This window comes from Andrographis paniculata, unplaced genomic scaffold (genome assembly GCF_009805555.1).
Source record: "Andrographis paniculata isolate CXL003 unplaced genomic scaffold, ASM980555v1 Contig15END, whole genome shotgun sequence".
Taxonomy (NCBI): domain Eukaryota; kingdom Viridiplantae; phylum Streptophyta; class Magnoliopsida; order Lamiales; family Acanthaceae; genus Andrographis; species Andrographis paniculata.
The window spans coordinates 2,348,500-2,371,766 of NW_026137435.1; the positions used below are offsets into that span (position 1 = coordinate 2,348,500).

At 29.0% G+C, this 23,267-nt stretch overlaps 1 protein-coding gene across 1 annotated transcript; it reads right to left on the minus strand.

The window, feature by feature from the left end:
* Nucleotides 1-9,635: 9,635 nt before the first annotated feature.
* On the minus strand, nucleotides 9,636-13,623 carry LOC127262329 (cytochrome P450 76T24-like). The gene is made up of 2 exons (XM_051290978.1): nucleotides 12,703-13,623; nucleotides 9,636-10,378 (listed from the first exon to the last, which is right to left on the minus strand). The coding sequence occupies exons 1-2, from the start codon at nucleotides 13,588-13,590 to the stop codon at nucleotides 9,776-9,778; spliced, it is 1,491 nt and encodes a 496-aa protein (XP_051146935.1). The 5' UTR covers nucleotides 13,591-13,623; the 3' UTR covers nucleotides 9,636-9,775.
* Nucleotides 13,624-23,267: the final 9,644 nt, after the last annotated feature.

Here is a 23,267-nt window from a genome sequence, read left to right on the forward strand (position 1 = left end):
TAATCAAAATAAACTTAGAAACACACAATCTCCACGGGATAATGCCCCTATGGTTGCACATTAAAAGGTCTTACTAGACCTTACTTTGATTCATGATGTTGCGCCCAAAGTAGATGGGTTCTTTTAAGTTAAAATTTTCACTGATGTCAGTTGTAGAACAAAATAGCTATAGAAGGTTACAACATGAGAGTCCCATAATCACCTAAAAAGCTTCCCTAGAATAAGATCAACGTTGAAGTTCAATGGCTTATTTAAAGACACCGCTAAGTTGATACTCTTTCCATTATCTCTTTGTGGTGAGGCTCATAAATGGATAAACTCAATAGCTAATCCAAAATTCTTTGAAGACTTGGCATAACAATTCCTCATGTGATTTATTCTAAAATGAAAATTATGCAGCAAAGGAAAGACATAATGTAATTTAGACAAGAGGGTGATAAATCGCTACTTCAGGCATGGTCAAGATATAAGATGATTCTCTGCAATTGCCCTCATAATGTGCTACCAGAATACATCCAAATACAAACATTGTATATAATTGTTATTGAACAACTCCATGTTTCACTTGATTCCATTGCCGGACACTTTATAATAAGCTATGGTACTGTCAATTCGTGGGAGAGTATTGATAAAATGGATTCCACTATAAGTAACTAGCTAGAAGCAAACCGAGTGTCAAGTAAGGAGCTTTATAAAGTCCTCAACATTATTCTAAAAGAATCCAAGGTTGATAACCTTAACGTTCAAGTGAAAGAGATCATCAGGCTAATTAAATGTGTTATAGAAACCAAAGAAAAAACAAATTTATGAAGTGGAGGAAAATGAGGCCACAATAAAAGATGGTGAACACTCTGAGCTAATGATACCCATAGACTATGCTTTGATTTCTCCAAGCAACCTTGAGATAGTTTGCTTTGTAGGAGCCTTCAATCAACCACCCCCATACAATTTTACAAACCCTAAGGGCAAAACAGAAGAGTAAATTATCAGTAGTTCCGTTTCAGCAACACATAATTGCATTTCATTAGGGGATACTACCACATATAATGTAAGGGGTTACTATCCACCAATTCAAAACCCTTATTACAATTCTTATTTTCCCTTCAATTAGTACCACTGGTAGCTCTCAAATATCCTTCAATAGCTGCATTAGAGGGGATGATGCATCGCCTGATGCAGGATAATACTCAATTTCAGCAAAAAACTCTTGTTGTAATCAAATCGTTAGAGACTCAACTAGGCCAAAACGCATAACAACTCAAAACTTGAGCTTCAGGGAAACTACTTAGCACAGTGAAAACAATTCAAAGAAATTAAAGGCAATAGAAACACAAAGTGGGAAACAACTCTTTGAACCACACAATGGTTAAAACATATCCCCAACTTTTGTTTCTATTGTTAGAAATAATTCTCAAATCAAATATGTTAGCGGAAGCGAATAAAAAAATTTAAACAAACCTCTAACCATTGCTAAAAATTAAATTTGTTCTTGAGATTTTCTTCTTAAAGCAAATAATAGATTACAAATGTGGGAAGATGGTGTTGCCAAACTCTAGAATCCTTAAGAAGATGTTGCCAAACTTTGGAACCCTAGGAAGATATTGCATGATTTTGGAACCCTAGGATGACGTTGCCAAACCCTAGCTCTCAAATTGCGATGGTGTATTCTAATTTTCTGAGAGTAGGTTTAGTAACCCATATGCGAGAGTATTTATAATTAAAAAGAGAAATCGTCCATCACGATTTTTCTGCCACTTCTCACATATATTTTGAATGTGATGGACTTAATGAGAGAAAAGTGGGCCATAATTTAGGGTTATTTTAATTATACTCCCTCCGTCCCAATACAATAGTCTTGTTTACCATTATAAATAACCATATCACCATAAAACTACCTCTATTTTTTCATTTTTATTACACAATTGCCACTACTTTTTACACTAATACACTCACAAAAGCAACAAAGTCTCTTATCCATACTTTTTACCCACTACCAATATAATATCAATATTCCTTAAATACTGTGTCGGACACAATCAGCCCTTATTTCAGGGACGGAGGGAGTATAAGATAATCCAAAAATAATCAAAATTTAAATATGATTAATTAATTAATTAAACTAACATTTTTTCACTTGGCCCACTCAAACCATCATAACATAACGAGAAATTTTACATACGAATCATGGCGGTAGGTCTTCTATAAACGAATGTTACCTACCATGTATCACGATATGTCAAGCATCTCAAACTAAATTCACAACTTAATGAATAAATCATATATTTATTCCGGGTTAAACATAAGCGAGTTTTCTCAATAATAAACAAATATGTGCACAATAAAGCGAGAAAACATCAAATTGAATAAGAGTCTCAAATAACAATGTGCGCAAATAAACTACATTGTAGAATCAAGTCCATAGTTGCTACGTGATCCCTGAAATTCTTTAGTGGCATGCCTTTAGTTAAGGGATCAGCAACCATCAACTCTGTACTAACGTGTTCAATGACCACTTTATTTTCCTTGACATGTTCTCTTAAGGCTAAATACTTGATGTCGATGTGTTTACTTAGACTCCCACTCTTATTGTTTTTAGCCATAAACACCGCAGCAGAGTTGTTACAGTACAACTTGATCGGTCTGGAAATAGAGTCAATGACTCTAAGCTCGGATATAAAACTCTTCAACTATACACCATGCATGCTAGCCTCGAAACATTAAACAAACTCAGCCTCCATAGTGGAAGTAGCAGTGATAGACTGTTTCGCACTTCTCCAAGAGATAGCTCCACCAGCCAACATGAACACATAACCCGATATGGATTTCTAAGTGTCAATGCAGCCAGCATAGTCCGAATCGGAATAGCCAATCACTTCCAGGACATCAGTTTGTCTATACGTGAGCATGAAATCCTTCGTACCTTGAAGGTACCTCATCACTTTCTTTGCAGCTTTCCAGTGGTCAACACCTGGATTACTCTGATATCTCCCTAATACTCCAACATCATATGCTATGTCGGGCCTAGTGCAAACCTGAGCATACATAAGACTTCCTATTGCTGAAGCATAAGGGATATTTCTCATGTGTTCCCTTTCAAAGTCATTATTCGGACACTGACTCAAATCGAGTCTGTCACCCTTCACAATGGGAGCTACACTCGGTGAGCAATATTTCATATTAAATCTTTCTAGAACTTTCTTGATATAGGCTTCCTGAGAAAAACCCAAAATGCCTCGATTTCTATCTTTGTTGATCTTAATGCCAATGACATAAGATGCCTCTCCCATATCTTTCATATCAAAGTTCCTTGAGAGAAATTGTTTCACCTCATATAACATCCCTTTATCATTAGTTGCAAGCAAAATTTCATCCACGTACAACACAAGGAAACAAATACGACTCCCACTAACATTCTGGTATATATAGTGATCCATGACGTTTTCTTCAAAGCCGAATGAAGAGATAACATCATGAAATTTCAAATACCATTGACGGGAGGCTTGCTTCAATCCATATATGGATTTATTAAGCTTACAAAATAAATTTTCTCCACCACTAGAGGTAAATCCTTCAAGTTGTTTAATATAAACCTTTTCCTCTAGATCACCATTTAGGAATGTTGTTTTCACATCCATTTGATGTAACTCAAAATCAAACTGAGCTACTAATGCCATGATCACACGGAGGGAATCTTTCTTACATACCGGAGAAAATGTCTCGGTGTAATCGATTACTTCCCTTTGAGTGAATCCTTTAGCAACAGGTCTTGATTTATGTCTTTCGATGTTGCGATTAAAGTCTCTTTTTTGTTTAAGACCCATCTGCATCCGATGGCTTTTACACCATCAGGCAACTAGACAAGGTCCCAGACTTGTTTGATGCCATAGAATTCATCTCGTCTTTCATAGCATTATGCCATAAATCAGATTCTTTAGAATTCATGGCTTGTGAAAACGTTTTAGGATCATTTGCGGCTTCTATATCGTAATCCGATTATTGAAGATACACCATAAAGTCACTAGAAATAACTGATTTTTTGACTCGTGTAGATCTTCTCAATGTTGTCTCATCATTATCATGAAGAACTTGCTGACCAACTGATTCATCATCATGTTGTTCAACATTTTCTTGATGTTCTTCATTCACAACTCGATCTACATGAACATTTTCATTAGTATGTGGAACTTCATTAATTAATCGTCTAACATGCGTTGGAACTTGAGGAGCGTGGAAGACAATTAATCTATCACTCGATTCAGTAGATTGATCTTTATAGTGATTTCTTTCAGAATGAGTATCTTGAAAATGATCACTCCCACTAATCAAGTCATTCTCGAGAAATTTTGCATTTCTCGATTCCACAATTATAAGATGGACAATAGAATCTATATCATTTGGAATTTTTGGGATATCCAATGAAATATCCACTAATAGTCCTCGGATCTAGCTTCTTTTTTTGTCAATTATAAATTCTCACCTCAGACGGGCATCCTCAAATACGTATATGTCGCAAATTCGGCTTCCAACCCTTAAATAATTCAAAAGGTGTCATTGAGACAGCCTTGGTTGGTACCCGGTTCAATACATACGCAATCGTCTTTAATGCTTTAGTCCACAAGAACTGAGGAAGTTTCACATTATTCCTCATACTCCTCACTATGTCCATTAATGTTCGATTTCTTCGTTCTGAAACATCATTCTGGTCCGGAGAACCAAGCATAGTGTATTGGGCAACAATCTCATTCTTTTGAAAAAACCTAGCAAAGGGACCGCCAACTTGTCCATTTTCTGTGTATCTGCCATAGTACTCACTACCTCTATCAGATCTGACGATTTTGATTTGTTTTCCACATTGTTTCTCTACTTCAGCCTTGAAAACTTTAAAGGTTTCTAAAGCTTCATCCTTAGAATGAAGTAAGTAGATATACATGTACCGTGAATAATCGTCAATAAAGGTGATGAAGTATCTCGGATCACTTGTATCCATGTTTGGACAACAAATGTCTGTATGAATAATTTCCAAAAGATTCGAACTCCTTTGTGCACCCTTTATAGACTTGTTAGTTTGCTTGCTTTTAATGCAATTCACACAAGTCTCAAAATCAGTGTAATCTAGGGTACTAAGTATCCCTTCATTCACTAATCTCTTAATTTGTCAATTGAGACATGTCCCAATCGACGATGCCATAACATATATGAGTTATCATTCATAACAAATCGCTTTAAACCAGCTGTGACATGCAATGAATCAAAAGTAGTGTCATTTTTCAATTTAATCGAATAAAGACCATAATTAATTTCACCACAACCAACGGTTCTAGATTCAAAATCCAAAACAAAACTAGAATCCATAAAGTGAAACGAAAAACCCAAACATGATAGTCTCGATACATAAATTAAATTTTTGGAAAAACTAGGAACATAAAAAGTCTTTTCCAACTTCAAAACAAAACCACTACTAAGCACTAAACTGCACGTCCCAATGGCTTCCACAGGTGAACGCATCCGACTACCGGAATAGATGAACTGTTCACTTCCCATTGGTTTCTTAGGCTTTCCATACCCTGCAAGGTATTGGAAATATGAATTATAGAACCAGAATCAATCCATCATGTGTTATAATTAATATTAACCATATTGGATTCATAACAAACAAATGCAAAAGAAATACCTTTCTTTTCGAGCTAGGTTTTGAACTTAATGCAGTCTTTCTTCATGTGTCCTTTTTTTATAGAAAAAATACGTAGACTCCTTCTTTATAACTTGCTCAGTTGGCACAGGTCCCTTCCCCTTTGTATCATGTTTTCTTTTCTTGCCATGGACTGTTAGGTTCACTTTCTCATCTTCCTCCATCAATAGTCTCTCCTCCTCTTGGACACACATGGTCATCAATTCATTGATGGACCATTTATCTTTATGTGTGTTGTAGGATATCTTAAATGGACCGTATTGATGAGGTAAAGTGCACAAAATGTAATTGACAAGAAAGGACTCAGACATGGTCACCTCTAAGCTTCTCAGCTGCGCCGCAATGTCCCGCATGAGCATTATATGCTCGCGCACAACCCTCACACCCGTGAATCTCATGGTGGAGAATTGAATGATCAATGTGTTGGCAAGAGCCTTATCAGACTTAACGAATTGCTCGTCAATAGCCTTCAAAAGCTCTCTGACATTATCATGCTGATCGACAGACGCACGGATACCCGCAGAGATCTTAGTCTTTATGAGCATCATGGAAAGACGGTTAGATCTCTCCCATCGCTCATAAAAATCCACATCATCTGGCTCACGGGTTTCAGTAATAATCGGCGGCTCGTCTTTCCGTATAGCATAATCAATGTCCACTTAGCCTAAATGAAGGAGAATCCTCTCCTTCCAGATTTTGTAATTATCACCAGTCAATTCGGGAATATCACACTTAATGTCGGAGAAATTCATAGGATTAAACGCTGCAAAATTAAACATACATGCTCATCAATAAACGAGACAAATAAATTACATGTTCTACCAATGTAAGCACGTTAAGACATGAATCTAAAAACATAAGACTGGCCTGTGGGCTAAAGTTTTACTCAATTAGATTCAAACAAAAACTTCACAATAAAACTATCAAATTGCGTGTCTTTTCTCAATTCCTGTGGGTAGATTAAGAAATACAATTCAATATTTTATCCTAATTACTCCTATAAATATAAAAAGACTCCTGTGGGTAGATCTCATCACATTGCACATGATAATTACAATCGATGTCTATTAATGTGATTTCAAATCAATCATAAATAAATTTTTAATTAATCGAGGATGTTGTGGCTATTCCTTAATTAAATAAAATTTAAAATAAATCACAAACATTTTGAATATATAATATGAAGTTGTATGCATGATCAACTCAGACTAGTGCAGCAACATGCTTCAATTAAAATAAATAAATAAAAATAGTACATGAGAGAAATTATGCTTCTCGTAAGTGATGTTGCATGGTACGATTTTCACATAATACTGAGGCAAAATAAATAAATAAATAAATCTGCTGCAGTTGCTTAGTAATTAAGCAGGTTATACAATTAGAGAATTAATGTGACTTTGTTGTGCAACTGTTTGTTTCACATCATATTCGCATACCATCATTCTAAATATAGAGAATAAATTAATCATTAAATATGTAAACATGCAGTAAGAATAAACACAACCGCGGTAGACAAACTAAATTGCAGTATGTATAAGCGATGAAACGAAAGCAAACAATTTAAATAATCATATCAGATCTGAAGCGCACACAGAAATATTTAAACCACTGTCCATCTAATTCAACAATTTCACATATTGCGTACATAACATAAATTAATTTCATTAAAAGAATTTCAAAAATAAAATTTAAAATTTTCCCAAAAACAGAATGATATTTTCTCAAATCGCATGATTGGATATTGATCAAGAAAATATCGCAAAGCAATTGTTGAAAATAAAAAACCAAAATATTTCCAAATAAGAAATTAAAGCGAATCTTGATCAAGAATTTGATGAGAAGAAAATTCAAAGCAAGAAATTTCTCTGATACCAAATGTTAGAAATAATTCTCAAATCAAATATGTTAGCGGAAGCGAATAAAAAAATTTAAGCAAACCTCTAGCTATTGCTAAAAATTAAATTTGTTCTTGAGATCTTCTTATTCAAGCAAACAGTAGATTTGAACCGTGGGAAGATGGTGTTGCCAAACTCTGGAATCCTTAGGAAGATATTGCCGAACTTTGAAACCCTGGGAAGATATTGCCAGATCCTGGAACCCTAGGATGACGTTGCCAAACCCTGCTCTCAAATAGCAATGGTGTATTCTAATTTTTTTAGAGTAGGTTTAGTAACTCGTATGTGAGAGTATTTATAATTAAAAAGAGAAACCGTCCATCACGATTTTTCTGCCACTTCTCACGTATATTTTAAATGTGATGGACTTAATGGGAGAAAAGTAGACCACAATTTAGAGTTAGTTTAATTATATAAGATAATCCAAAAATAATCAAAATTTAAATATGATTAATTAATTAATTAAACTAACATTTTCTATGACACATCATTTTGTTTCAGAAAGTCATGCACTAAAAGATGAAAAAAAAAGCAAAAGAGAGCAATGAAAGACAATGTTTAATATTAGGAGCATCTTCATACGTGATTTTGTGAGACCCATACTCCCATCAACTCCAGCATAAGGCAACGGATAAGCAGTTTGCAAAATTCAAAACATTTTCCATTAACTTCACATCACCATTCCTTTTGATGACACATTTTTGCAAATGCCAACCTACGCTAGATTCCTTAAGGGTATCATCTCTAAGGGTCAAACATTTTAAGACGCGACTACACAAGTACAATTGACAGGGAATTGTAGTGTAATATATCATTTCTTGTATTTTATAAAATCTAGAACCTAAACAAGCATTATGTTACTTAGGCAAAAACATCAATCTAATGTCATATTCATTGTACAAGAAACTAGGACTTTTAACTTTAATGCTTTACAAAACCATAATTCAACTTTCTGATAAACTATAAGAATTCCAAAGGGAAACGTATGTAACTTAAGCGTAAACCAATCTAATCTCATATTCCCTGTGCAAGAAAATTTGGATTTTATACTATAATTCCTTGAAAAACAATAATTCAACATGTTGATAAAACTATGATAATTCCAAAGAGATTTGATGCTTTGGTATAGATGCGAGTTTATTTTCTCCACATATTTTATTGTAATGAAGATTAATAAGGACGAGATACTCCACTCGTCTTAGGAAGTTATTTTCTTGGCACTGCACAAGCTAATATTGATGCTACCAAAGGCAAACGTTCATTACAACTTGGCCAAGAAAAAGTCACATTTTTTCATAAAGGAAGCAATGTTGTATTTTCAGGATTGCATAATGACTTTGAATTTGAATTATTTGAAGTCAATTATATCTATGTTATAAATTGCGAGTTATTATGAAATTCATTTCAGAAAAAATCACCTTGCAAATATGCTCAAATTGAAGATCTTTTCGAAATAAAGAAGTCATTTGATCAAACTCTAACCACTAGCGAGGATTTTCATGAACCACATCGTGAATCTATTCAGATAAGCTCCCACATGTGAGTGATCAAAAGAAACCCAATGTCAAGATAAAGAAATTTCAAGACCATCTTAAATATTCCTATCTTAGAGTAGATGAATTCCTACCAGTTATCATATATAATCTCTTTTGAATACCAGGAAGGCTAGTTGCTCGGTATTTTTAAAATGTATAAAGAGGCTAATGCATGGAAGATTGACAATTTCAAGGCATCAGTCTTAGTAATTGCATGCATAATATTTACTTGGAGAAAAATGGTAAGTATTTCCGTCAACCGTAATGAAGGCTCAAGAAAAAAATATGCAACAAGACCTAAAGAATGATAAGAAAAGTTTTAGATACATTTATGACTTTTGCGATTTTTGACAACAAATGGGTTAGCCCAACTCAAGTGGTATCCAAACGGATTTTTTTTTAATGAAGTGGTTAATGACAAAAATGAAGATGGCTAAGCTTGATGCTTGAAATTTTTTCTTGTTCCTTAACTCCGGAAAATCGACCAGTTAAGAGTAATGAAATTGAAAACCTATATAAATTATACCATAGAGCAAAATACAAATAAAAATTCAGGAACATATTTAGTGTAATATTAATAAATAAAATAAACAAGTTGCTAAATTATTATTACATTATATTCTTATTCAAATTCAGATATAAGATAACATCAAATACTAAACTATTTTATTAGGGACAATCCTAAGAGAAATGGCCTTCTGCAGGCTGAGTCCAAACTTCTCTTCCATGTCCACTTTCATAACCCCTTCCTCCAATTTCCATTCATAATCCTTCACAAGGCTTGCCAGCATTATGTGGACCATCCGATACGCTAACGGCAGCCCGAGGCAGATCCGTCGCCCACCGCCAAACGGAGTCAGCTCAAAATGTTGCCCTCGAAAGTCGATATCCGTCTCCATAAACCGCTCTGGAATAAACTTGTCTGCATCCTTCCACACCTCCGTGTCTCTACCAATGGCCCATGTGTTGACCATAATCTGGGCGTTCTTCGGGATTAAGTAGCCGTTGAGCTCAGTGTCTTTTGTTGCTTTCCGTGGCAATAGCAATGGTAACGTCGGGTGGAGGCGGAAGGTTTCTTTGATAATGGATTGAAGGTAGGTTAGCCGGGAGATATCTGATTCTTGGATGAGTTGGTCAGGGCTTAGGACAGTTCTCAATTCATGTCTGGCCTTCTGCAGCTTGTTGGGGTTTCGGATGAGCTCCGCCATCGCCCATTCCACTGTTCCGGAGGTTGTGTCGGTACCCGCCACGAACAGATCCTGTGTTTTATATTGTAGTTAGAGAATAGTTGCATCTTTAGTGACTTTAATACGAAAGAAATGGTATATTCGAAATGAGATGAAGGGTCCCATTCAATTTGTTGTCAATTCGGGTAGTGATTGGAAATTCAATTGAATAAAATTTTAAATAATTCATTGTTGACTTATAATAAAAGGATATATGTTGTATTAATTATAATAAAAATAATTATAATATTAATACTAGAAAACTTCTAATTTTTACAAAAATATCTTTTTTATTTGTATTTATTTATAAGGGAAAAAATAATAAAATTGTCTTACATATACTTCTACTATTAATAAAATACTGTTATTAATTTTAATCACGTAAAACGAAATTCTATGTAATATAAATCTATGATAATTTTTTTATCCATCACTTAATAATGTTTCTATTTTTCGTATTTAGTAAAAAAATATATAAATTTTTGTAAATTTGTTTTATAAAAAATAATAAATATCTACACCCATATTAAAATTCATATAAAAAAATAGAGCATATATACAATTTTTTTTTTTTTTAATGGAGGTAGTACATTTCATTGGAGAGGGACTATAAATTTGATTGGAACAATTTAAAATATATATTTTTCCGCCACATTTAAATTATACACTTTAGCTGGCGCATAAAATTTTAGGTATTATATAATTAATAGTAAATAATTAAAAAGTGTATTACTAAAAATAATTATATATTAAAATTAAGATAACTAAATAGTTTAGTTAAAATAAAATAATTATAAATTTTAAAATATGATTAAAATATATAATTATATTTTTAAAAAAAAAAACATGAAAAATTATGTGTAACGAATCGAAATATAAAAAATTAAAAATTTATGTGAGGAGGGAGTATTAAGTATTTTATAACTTAAAAAGTTCAGCATTTGTTTATGCTTATATTAATACTTAATTATTTTATCACCTAATAAATATTTAATCATATCATGTTATTGCATCGTTACATAAGCATCAAAACCTAATCCATCCTTTTTTTTAATCGCTGCATTGAGATTCGATCCAAACATGTTGACTTTTTGTTTATTAATTAAATAATATTTTAATATTATATTTTATTAAGAAGATACATATATATCCTTTTAAAAACAATACAAAATGAATAATATTTATTTTAATTTCAAATTGGGTAGGGTCTTTTATACTAAGAAATTTTTTACTATCAAAAAAATTAAATTAAATTAAATATCAAATTTTTACATTATATTAAAAATTAATTTTATATTTAAAATACATTAATACCTATTCATATAGTGTTACGACATAATAATATAAATAAAGAGAGATAATATATGCAATTTTATTGTTAAATATTTAATTCCTCATCAAGAATAATTTTGTTCAAATAAATAGCTATATTATAAAAAATGCTCCATTCGTCCCATAATAAAATATCTATTTTTTATTTTAGTCCGTCCCATAACAAAGTATCCATTTATTATTTTTTTGGTAACTGTACTATCTACTTAACATTACAAATACCCTTACAACTTACAATATATTATACAAATGTCATTACTTTTATATTACACATACTAATAATGTTATTTTAGTCATTTTTACTTTATTTCTACTATATCCTAATATAATACTAATATTTCTAAAACTACGTAAAAAAATAAATGAATATTCACTTATGGGATGGAGCGAGTATTATATTTTTATTTTTTCATTGTAAAATTCCTCATCAAGAATAATTTTATAAAAATTAAATAATATAAAATTTTGTTGGACACATTCATGAAAATTTAACATTACATAAAAATATATATATATATTTTTATTAATTATTAAATTATTATAGTACACAAAAGATCTGGAATTAATGAGTACGCTTAAGAGAAATTTGGAAAATAGTTTTAAACATATTTTATTTTAAATTTTTTTGATACATTTTATTAATATTAATTTTTAAAAATAAAAATACTATTTAAATACATATATATATTTTTATAAAACATCATATTAATAATTAATTTATATTATTATAATTTATTTTTTTAAAAACTTTAAAATTTTAAAAATTTCTATCTAACAACTAACCATGAAAAAGAGTTGACAATGGAATGATTGTATATAGCTTATATAGCCTGTAGAAAGTAGGATTTTGTATTTTTTTATTTAAGCAGCTGATTCATATTAATAATAATAATAAAATAAAGAATTTAAGTGAGATATTTATAAAAAAAAAAAAAAACTAATATATATTTTTTTAATTGAGAATCATGAATTAAATAGATATGGTAAAAACAAAGTTAAATTTACCACAAAAATATTGATCTTACCAGAAGTAAATTCTTCACGTGGTCAAGAGTAAATCCAGAGGGATCTTCCCGGTTGAATTCCAGGAGGGTCTCCAGCATGTCATTCCAGACCGTCCGATCGTCTCCGGCGGACTTCATCTCCACCCTCCGATCAATGATCTCGTCGAACACAGCAAAGCATTTTCCGAAATATGCCTCGACACTCCTCAAAATCCCCTGAGGATCGAGCCCCCGCAGGATCGGGAAATAATCCGACATATTAGGCTTTCCGACGAGCTCCATTATCCCACTCACAATGTCCCGGAACTCGCCGGAGGAACTGGACCCCAGCTCCGCCGCGTCGGCGGAAAACAGCGACGTCCACATCAGGTTCAACGACGTCGTAAAGGCTGCTTTTCCGATATCCACGGCCCGGCCCGACGCGCAGCACTCCTCCACGTGTCCGACCAGATTCTTCAGCTTCTCCATTCTCAGGCCACGGCCGGCGTCCATCCGCTGGCCGGAGAGCATCTTGTCCTTACAGATCTTGCGGATCACGCGCCACTGGTCGCCGACGGGCATCCAGGCGACGGAGTTGCGGTCGTGGTCGAGGACTCCGGCGGCGTCGGGGACGAACCGGTTGCAGAAGGCTTGGTCTTGCTTATGGAGGACGGCCCTGGCGGATTCCGGCGAGGATATCACGACGGCGGTCCGGGTGCCGAGTTTTAGGAGCATGATGGGGCCGTGGACTTTGGCTAGCCGGGCCAGGGACTGGTGGGGCTTCCGGCCGAGTGAGAGAATGTTGCCGAAGATGGGAAGCGGGGTGGGTCCTGGCGGGAGCTTGAGTCCCGGACCTCGATTTAGAGCACGGCGAAACCAAAGGCCGGCTGCGAGAGAGAGGAGGACGAGTAGCGTGAAGATCAGGTCCATGAATTCTCTAGTTTTTGCTGTGGTGATGTTAGTGGAAAAAATGTTTATATATTCAGGACCGTTCTTTATTAGTCTGCAGCAAAATTAAAATATTAGACCCTTAAATATATTTTATATATAATAATAATAATAATAATATATTTTAATATAAATATATTAATAAAATATTTTTTATATATTAAACGATCAAAATATAAATATAAAATTAATGTCACATATTTAAGTATAAAATAAAAATTTTAAAAAAATATATTTAATTTAATATTTTTTAAAAAATATTTTTATAAATAATCAAAATCTTTAAAAGAAAATTTTCAAACAAAAATATTTATTAAGGGTTTGTTTCTTTTAATTGATTTAAGGAAAAATTTGGTTTGAATTTGATATTAAAATAATGTTTGATGAAATATTTGTGAGAGAGAAAAGCATAGTCCTAATAGTAAAAATTAGAAAGTTTAAATTAAATAAACAAACTCAATGTTTATATAATACACAAATTTTTAAAACTACTACTAAAAAATATAATAAAATATAAAAATTTAAACATATAAATATAAAAATAAAAATAATAAGAATACAAAAATATTACTATGTCATATCTTTTTAATTTTACATAATTCACAAAAAATATAAAATCATATCATTAAATAAACACACTAAAACATACAAATAAATAATTTTGAAATTAATATAAAAATAATTTATTTAAAAAATAATTATAAAATAAATTTTTATTTAAATTTTATTTTATACATTCTACAAAATATAATAATAATAATAATATATATTATTGGGCTTCTTATCAACACCTAGAGGGAATGGGTCCTGGGAAGGACCTTGTGGCCCTGGCCTAGGGTCGACCTATATATATATATATATATAAAAGCATTTATATATATGGTAGTGTGCAAATTAGATAATGTCTACTTTAAAATTCTAGTTTTGAATTTGAATTTTGGATAGTAAAAATTTCAATTAAAATTATTATTTGACGCAGGACGGCTATTAGCAACTGCTCAAGCTCTAATTAGGATATCTTTTTTTTTTAATGTTGATATATTATAGTTATTAAATTTAAAATTTTATGTTATATTTTATACTTTTTATTATTATTGAATTTAATTTTAATTTTAAGATTAAATTTAAAATTCTAAATTGTTATCTGTTTTTTTTTTTTTAGCCATACTGCATTACATCTTTCGAAATTCAACACCTACACTTCTCTCTTTTCACTTTTATGTCTTTGTCGCGCCGCGTCCCTCCAATCACCCAGAACAAAATTCACTTCTCCCTCTCTCTCTAATTTCTCGTTCACTTTCTTTCAGTTTTTCTCATTATTAGAACCTTCGAAGCACCGTGAGTTCGATTTCCATCTTTTTCTCCCGAGTTAACACCGTAGTCAGACCACTGCCTTTAATTTCTTGTCTAGCCGACACCAATGTCAGTGATATCATTTTAAAAATACATTTAGTGGAGTATTTATAGGACCTAAAATATATTTTTGCTCAGGACCTTGAAAAAGTTCGAAACAATCCCAATTTGATGTAATATAAATATGTATTAATATAGTGTTTTGAATGTAAAAATAAATTTTGGTATAATATAATAAATATATAAATTAATATTTAATTTGATATATAAAAAAAAAATTGAAAATAGTAAAATCAAATTAAAAAACTTACAAGTAAAGCCACACGTATTAATGTGGGCGTACAGGTGTAAATGTGGCAGTGCAATGTAATGGGCATTTAATTAAGGTGGTGTTCATTTAATATTGTTAAAGATAGAATAGATCCATTTGTATTATTAAAATTATTTAGGAGTTGTCCCTACTCCTGGTCTTGCCTGGGCAGATTTTTTTTAGTGGCAAAATAGATAAATATATTAAAGTAAAATAAATATTACTTTTGTATAAGTATATTTTTAAAATATAAATGAATTATTTTAATTAATTAAATTTTAATTTTTTGAATACGTGTCACATTTTAAATAGTGAACTTTTTTTTTTTTTTTTTTTTTGCATAATAGATATTTTAAATTTTAAACTGTGTCACAATTTTTTTAATAGCAGTACTATTATTAAATTATAAAGATTTTATTTTGATGGAATAAAAATCACTCATAGCATAAGTCATCATTAAATTACTAGCGGATTTGTCCTGTTGGTGCATACGGCATACCTCTCTATACGTTTGGAAGAAAAAAAATACATTAAAACAACTATTTCTTTCGGCCCGGCTAAATTATTCTATTTAGCTTAGGCACAATTTTTTAGGTAATATATATTAGTAAATAATTAAAAAAATATATTAATGAAAATAATTATAATTTAATAAAAATAATTATAGATAAAGATTAAGATGTGACTAAATAGTTTAATTAAAATAAAAAAAATTATAAATTATGAATTTTAAAGTATGAGTAAGTGTATAATTATATTTCCAGAAAAATAAAAGGACAAATTATGTGAGACGAACATATATAGAAATAATAAAAATAATAGACAAATTAAGTGGGACGGAAAGAGTAATAAGAACACAAAAAAAAAAAAAAAAAAAAAAAAAAAAAAAAAATTGTGGATAGAAGAAAGAAATTAGAATAAAACAATACTTGATTGATTATGAAATGATTTGCAAATTAGATACATTTATAGGACTTTAAATGTCAATATTAATTCTATCTATACCAACGTAGAAAACACAAATTAAAATTTGTTCAATGAGTGGATGGTAGACCACCAAATTCTTTCACCAACTGTAATTTGAAACAATAAAATAGTAGTGTTTTTTTTTTTTCCAATAAAATCAAGTTTATTTTTCAACACTCTCCCTTAAACTTAATTTTTTACTTCAAAAGTCTCGTGTATCTTTCGAAAGTCTTCAAACATCAATAGCTTCATTAATATGTTAGCAAATTGATTCTTTAACTCTACACATTGAATTTTCCCCTCATTCTTTTCAATACTTTCTCAAATGAAATGAAAGCGAGTACCAATATGCTTACTTCGATTATACTGGACGAGATTCTAGGCCAAAGCAATAGCAGACTTGTTTTTAACCATTATCTTTATAGCCTCTATTTACTTGTAATGAAGTTCTTTCAACAATCTTTGAGGCCAAATGTATAACAAGTATTCGATGTTGCGGCAACATAATCAGATTCGTAGGTGGAGTGCGAAACAATAAGTTGTTTCTTTGAGCACCAAGAGACTATATTACTTTCCATAAAAATTGCAAATTCTGTAGTGCTCTTTCTATCATCAAGATCTCCACCATAAACACTATCACAATATCCCATCAACTTAAAAATATTGGTAGATGAATAGAACAAGGCAAAATCAAGTGTATCTTTAATATATAAGTATTCTCTTTCTCGTCAATTCAATGGGCTTTGCTAGGAACTTCCATGTGACGACTTACAATTCCCACCGAAAACAAAATATTGGGTCTAGTGCAAATAAAATATCTTAGACTTCCAACAAAAACTTTGAATATGGTGAAGTCAACCCAAAAATGAAAGTGAGTATAGATTTGAATGACGGAGGGAGTATGTTGCATTGTAAAATATACTGAAGTATATATATAAATATATTTTGATCACCTGTATAACATATACTCATCCGATCAATGTTGATTTGACCGAATCAGTAGGTTATGCATGCCAAAGAAAAATATGATGAACAAAATGGGTTTGTTTGTTTATTGTTTTAGATTAATAAAATTATTACTATTTATTTTTCATGATTCTCAAATAAAAGAAATAGATATTAGTTTTTTTTTTTTTATAAATATTACATTAGAATATTATTTAAATCATAACTAAAAATTACAAATTCAAATCAAAACAAGAAAAAAAAAATGCAATTGTTTTTATCCCAATCACACACTACAACAATCAATTTAATATGATATTTTTCTAAAAGATAAAATGTAAACGGTTAGATTTGATGTTTTAAAAAAATAATTTGTTTAAAACGGATCTCACTTAAATTCTTTATTTTATTATTATTATTACCATGAATCAGCTGCTTAAATAAAAAATACAAACCCTACTTTCTACACGCTACATACGCTATATACAACCATTCGATTGTCAACTCTTTTTCATGGTTAAGTTGTTAGATAGAAATTTTTAAAATTTTGAAGTTTAAAAAAAAAAATTATGATAATATAAATTAATTATCAATTAATATTAATATTAATAAAAATTATCAAAATTTTGAAGTTAAATACTATTTTTTTTAAAAAAATTAATATTAATAAAAATTATCAAATTTTTTTTAAATAAAATATGTTTAAAACTATTTTCCAAAATTCTCTTAAACGCACTCATTAATTCCAGATCTTGTGTACTATAATAATTTAATAATTAATAAAAAAGCATATTTTTATGTAATCTTAAATTGTCGTTAGCGATGGCAAAAATTAACTCGACCTGATAATTTGACCCGAAATTGACATGAAATAGTTGGGTTTGGGTTGAGATTTTTGATCAAATTAATAATTTGGTCATACCCGTTTAACCCATTTAATTAAATGGGTCAGGTTAAGATCTACATTTTCGACCTGAAAATAACTCGTCTAATATGTTTAATTAATATTATTTTAAATTTAAATATATGTTTTAAATTTTATCAATACAATTCAATATTTATGACCAATTTTATAAAAATAAACAATAAAAAATAAAGGATTGTGTTGTGTACTATTATGTAGTGTTTGTTAATTCAATTATTTAATATCGGTTTCATAATATTAATAAATAATTTTTTGCTTTAATATGTATATATTATGCATTTGAAAATTTTGTTAGTATGTAATTTTAAATTAAAATTTAAAAATTTTAGATTAAACGTTTATATGAGTCAGATTTAAGTTGACCCGATTAATAAAAGATCATGTTAAAGTTGCAGTTTAATTAAATGAGTCAGGTTCAGATCAAGTGTTTTGTAACTCATTTAAGCTGATCCGAACCTGACCCCGATCCGGCCTGATCCCTTCGCCACCCCTAAATTTGTTATGAACGTGTTCAACAAAATTTTCTATTATTTAATTTTTCAAAACGTATTCTTGTCGAGGAAGTTTACAATGAAAAAAATAAAAATATAATATTTTTAATAGTATAGCTATTTGTTGCAGAAATACGTAACAATAAAATTGCATATTTCATCTCTCTTTATTTATATTATTATGTTGTAACACTATATGGATAGATATTAATGTATTTTAAATATAAAATTATTTTTTAATATAATATAAAAAATTAATATTTAATTTAATTTATTTTTTTTTTGGTAGTAAAAAAATTCTTAGTATAAAAGACCCTACCAACAGTGGGGGTAAAGTGATGGTAGTTGGCGGTGACGGGTGAGTTTTTATTTGATTTGAAATTAAAATAAATATTATTCATTTTGTATTGTTTTAAAAAAAATATATAATATTAAAATATTACTCCCTCCGTCCTAGATATCATGTTCACGTTGCCGTTTCTGTCCGTTCCACATACCATGTCATTTTCATTTTTTAGAAAATAATTACACACTTTAATCTCATTTTAAATTTTTTAATTTTAATTAAATTAATTAGTTATCTTAATCTTAATTTATAATTATTTATATTATAGAATAATTATTTTATTATCTACTAATTACACACTTTCTAAAATACCGACGGAGAGAGTATTTAATTAAAAAGTCAACACATTTACTTTCAAACCATGAAAAAACAAATGAGATGTTAATAAAAAGTCAACGTGTTTGGGTAAAAAAAAAAGGATGGATTAGGTTTTGATGCTTATGTAACGATGCAATAACATGATATGATTAAATATTTATTAGTGATAAAATAATTAATTATCAATATAAGCACAAACAAATGCTGAATTTTTTAAGTTATAAAATGTGTAGGCCATCTCCATGTCGTTACTCTATATATATATATATATATATGGTGGTGACAGGAGATCGATTCAATTTACTTGGTGAAGAAAATGTATATATAAAAAACATTTATGCATATTTTGATATGGACTTGTCAAAATTAAGAAAATTCAACCACATGAACTATAAATACAACTCAACAAACTAATGTAGACCACAATGAAGGTGGCAATGTTTTTGCAGAGCAAACGCGAAAGATTGTTAATTTGTTGAATTTCTTAGCCCCAAAAATTCTTTGACAAGTGTATATAAATAGATATGTGGACATTCATTTTATTTTGATGACATAAAATTCTTTTTTTTTTTTATATCTCTAAGGAATGTAAGATTAATGCAAAATTTATTTTAAGAGAAATTGCTATTTTTCTTTGTTATCTTTTCCCTATGCTTGAAAGAAAACTAGTAAGCACATCCATGGAGTGTGGAGTAAAATTGTCTAAAACTAAGGAGGATAAAGAATATGTAGACTCTACCGTATTCAAAAAATTTTGTTGGAAGTTTAAGGTATTTGAGTTGCACTAGACCAACATTTTATTTTCAGTGAAATTGTAAGCTGTTATATAGAAGTTCCTAGCAAAGTGCATTAGATGGCAGGAAAGAGAATACTTCCATTTAATAAAGGTGCATTTGGTTTTGGCTTGTTCTATTCATCTCTCGATACTTTTTAGTTGATGGGATATTATGATTGTGATACCCCGACCGGCAAGCCACGCAAAGCCGAGCTATCCTACAAAGGTTGTGTTCTTAGTTTCTTCGGGCTATCCTAACAACTCATATAATCAATATTCTTCTTTCGAGAATTTTAAACTACAAGATCTCATTTGGATTACAAATGCCCCATGCATGTTAGAAATAAAATGCGCGAATAAACAGAATAAAATGACCATAAAAGTCAAGTCGAAGCATAATCTCTCAGTAACTTATAGTATGTGTTATGTAATTTCCTTTTATTTTTATATTTGAATTCCAATAAGGACATTCGCCGTGGAATCTGACTTCCAATTTTTATATTTGATTTTAAGTTTAATTATCTTTGTAAAAATAAAATATGTTATATCACACATAATTTAAGTTTAATTATCTTTGTAAAAATAAAATATGTTATATCACACATAACTTTATAGACATTGGTCATCTACCGCACCAACTTAAATACCTCTTTTAAATGTTTGTTTTTATATTTTATAATATAAATAGATGTCCATGAACTAACTAATGGTATATGCATATTTCTTTTAATATATATGCTTGTGGTTTTTTTTCTTAAAAAAAAAAATAAAAAATTGATTATTTAATTTATTTTAATTTGTACATTTACAACATTTATTTAGCATATATTAATGAAACAATTTCCTATAAGTATTATTAAAAAAATATAAATATACACATATTAATATAATATATTTATCATTCATTTATAAAAAATCAACAATTCAATACAAAATATTACCTCTGTTCGACTCTAAGAGTTCTATTTACTTTTTGCGTATTGATATTTGAATATTAATTATAATATGAAAACATAGTACAAATTAAGAGAAAATGACAAAAATACTTATGTTAGTGTCTTATGATACTATTATAATGATATTTATGCAAAACATTATACAAATATAAAAATATTTTTAATGTTAACTATAATAACGTAAAAGGTAAATGAAACCCTTAGAGATATTTTTTATATTACTAACGGAGTTCTCTGTACTATAAACAAAAAATCATGATTATTATTTTTTTAAAATATCGTGTCCCTAGTAAAAGAATGTCAGATATATCGGGATGAAGTTAAATGTACAAATTAAAAATATATATATAATTCATTTTTAGAATTAATGCAAATTAATTATGGAAAATTAAATAATTAAATAATTTATATTTAAAGAGGTTTACATAGTGTAAAAATATTTTAGAGGATATAAAAAGCCTATTGCTTCAATTGTTCATCTAGAAGATCTGTGATGCAGTTTCTCTGTCAATTTTTCAGACAACTGTCAGATGAGATACATATAGACATAATCAAATAAAAGAGTAGCATGAATATATATATACTTGCGATGTATTTTAATTTAATTTCTTTGTCTAAAATAAAAAAATTTCAGAAAATTATTATTCTTCTAATGATTATTCCTCTGACACTTTGTATATTTATTTATTTCATAAGTGGATGAATAATATCATTCTCAATTCTATCACCCACAATTTTATAAAGTCTTTTCTTTTTTTTTTCTTTTTTTTTTAAATTAAAAAAAAATTAGTAATTATTTTTTTAAATTAATGTAAAACTAGAAGATCTCTGATGCAATTTTTTTTTTAGCACTTTGCCACCAACTTCAAGATGTGACCAACTTCTAATATTTTGTTTTTTGTTGTTGTTGTTTATTATTATTATTTTTATGTATTTATGTCATAAATAGATTAGTAATATTATTCTCAATTCATACATCCATAATTTTTTGAAGTTTTTTTTTTTTAATTAGAAAGTTAGTAAATTATTTTTTATAATTAATGTAAATTATTATTGTTTGTGGAAAATTGTATAATAATGAACATATATTTAAAGGCTTTTTTAAATTGAAACTTATATAATTTTGAAAATTTACTAAATTTTGGGATATTTCACTTTAAAATTGTATTTGCACTATTTTTATATGAAATTGTAATTTGAAATTTTATTTTAATATATTATACTCCAAAAATTATGGAAAATTATAGTAATTAAGTAAGAATTGACATTGATATAAATTAGTTTTTATTTTTTAAAACATAATTATATTAATTAGAAGACATGAAATTTTTGGGACATTTTAGAATTAAAAAGAAAGTTAGTAATTAATTATTGAAATAAATGTAATTAAATATTGATTATGGAAAATTATATATAATAATTAAAGACTTTTATATTTAAAGAGTAATTTTTTATAAAAATTTACATAATTTTGGAATTTTTTGTTTTAAAAACATTTTACACAATTTTTGGAAAATTGTTAATGTAAATTATTATGTGAAATTATGATAATTAAAGACTTTTATATTTAAAGAATATTTTTATGCAAACTTACATAATTTTGATAATTTTGATTTTAAAAGTATCTTATGCAATATTTGGAAAGATTTCAATGTAAATTATTATTTTTTATGGAATATTATAATAATTAAAAGTATTTTTACTTTACAAGGATAAAACCAATTTAGAAGACAATGAAATTTTTGGGATTTTTTAGAATTAAAAAGAAGTTAGTAATTATTTTTTGGAAAAAATGTAAATTATTATTTATGGAAAACTGTAATAATTAAAATGTTTTTTTTTAATATATATATAGGATAAAACAAACTTAGAATACTATGAATTTTTGGGACTTTTTAGAATTAAAAAGAAAGTAATTATTTTTTAGAATAAATGTAAATAATTATTTATTATGGAAAATTATAATAATTAAGACTTTTATATTTAAAGAATATTTTATATGAAAACTTACATAATTTTGGGATTTTTGGTTTTAAAAATATTTAACACAATTTTTTGAAAATTTTTAATGTAAATTATTATGGAAAATTTTAATAAATAAAGACTTTTATATTTAAAGAGTATTTTTATGGAAACTTATATAATTTTGGGATTTTTTGTTTTAAAAATATTTTACACAATTTTTGGATGTAAATTATTATATTTTTATGAAAAATTATAGTAATAATTAAAAATTAATTAATTTTTATGAAGATAAAACGAGTTTAGAAGACC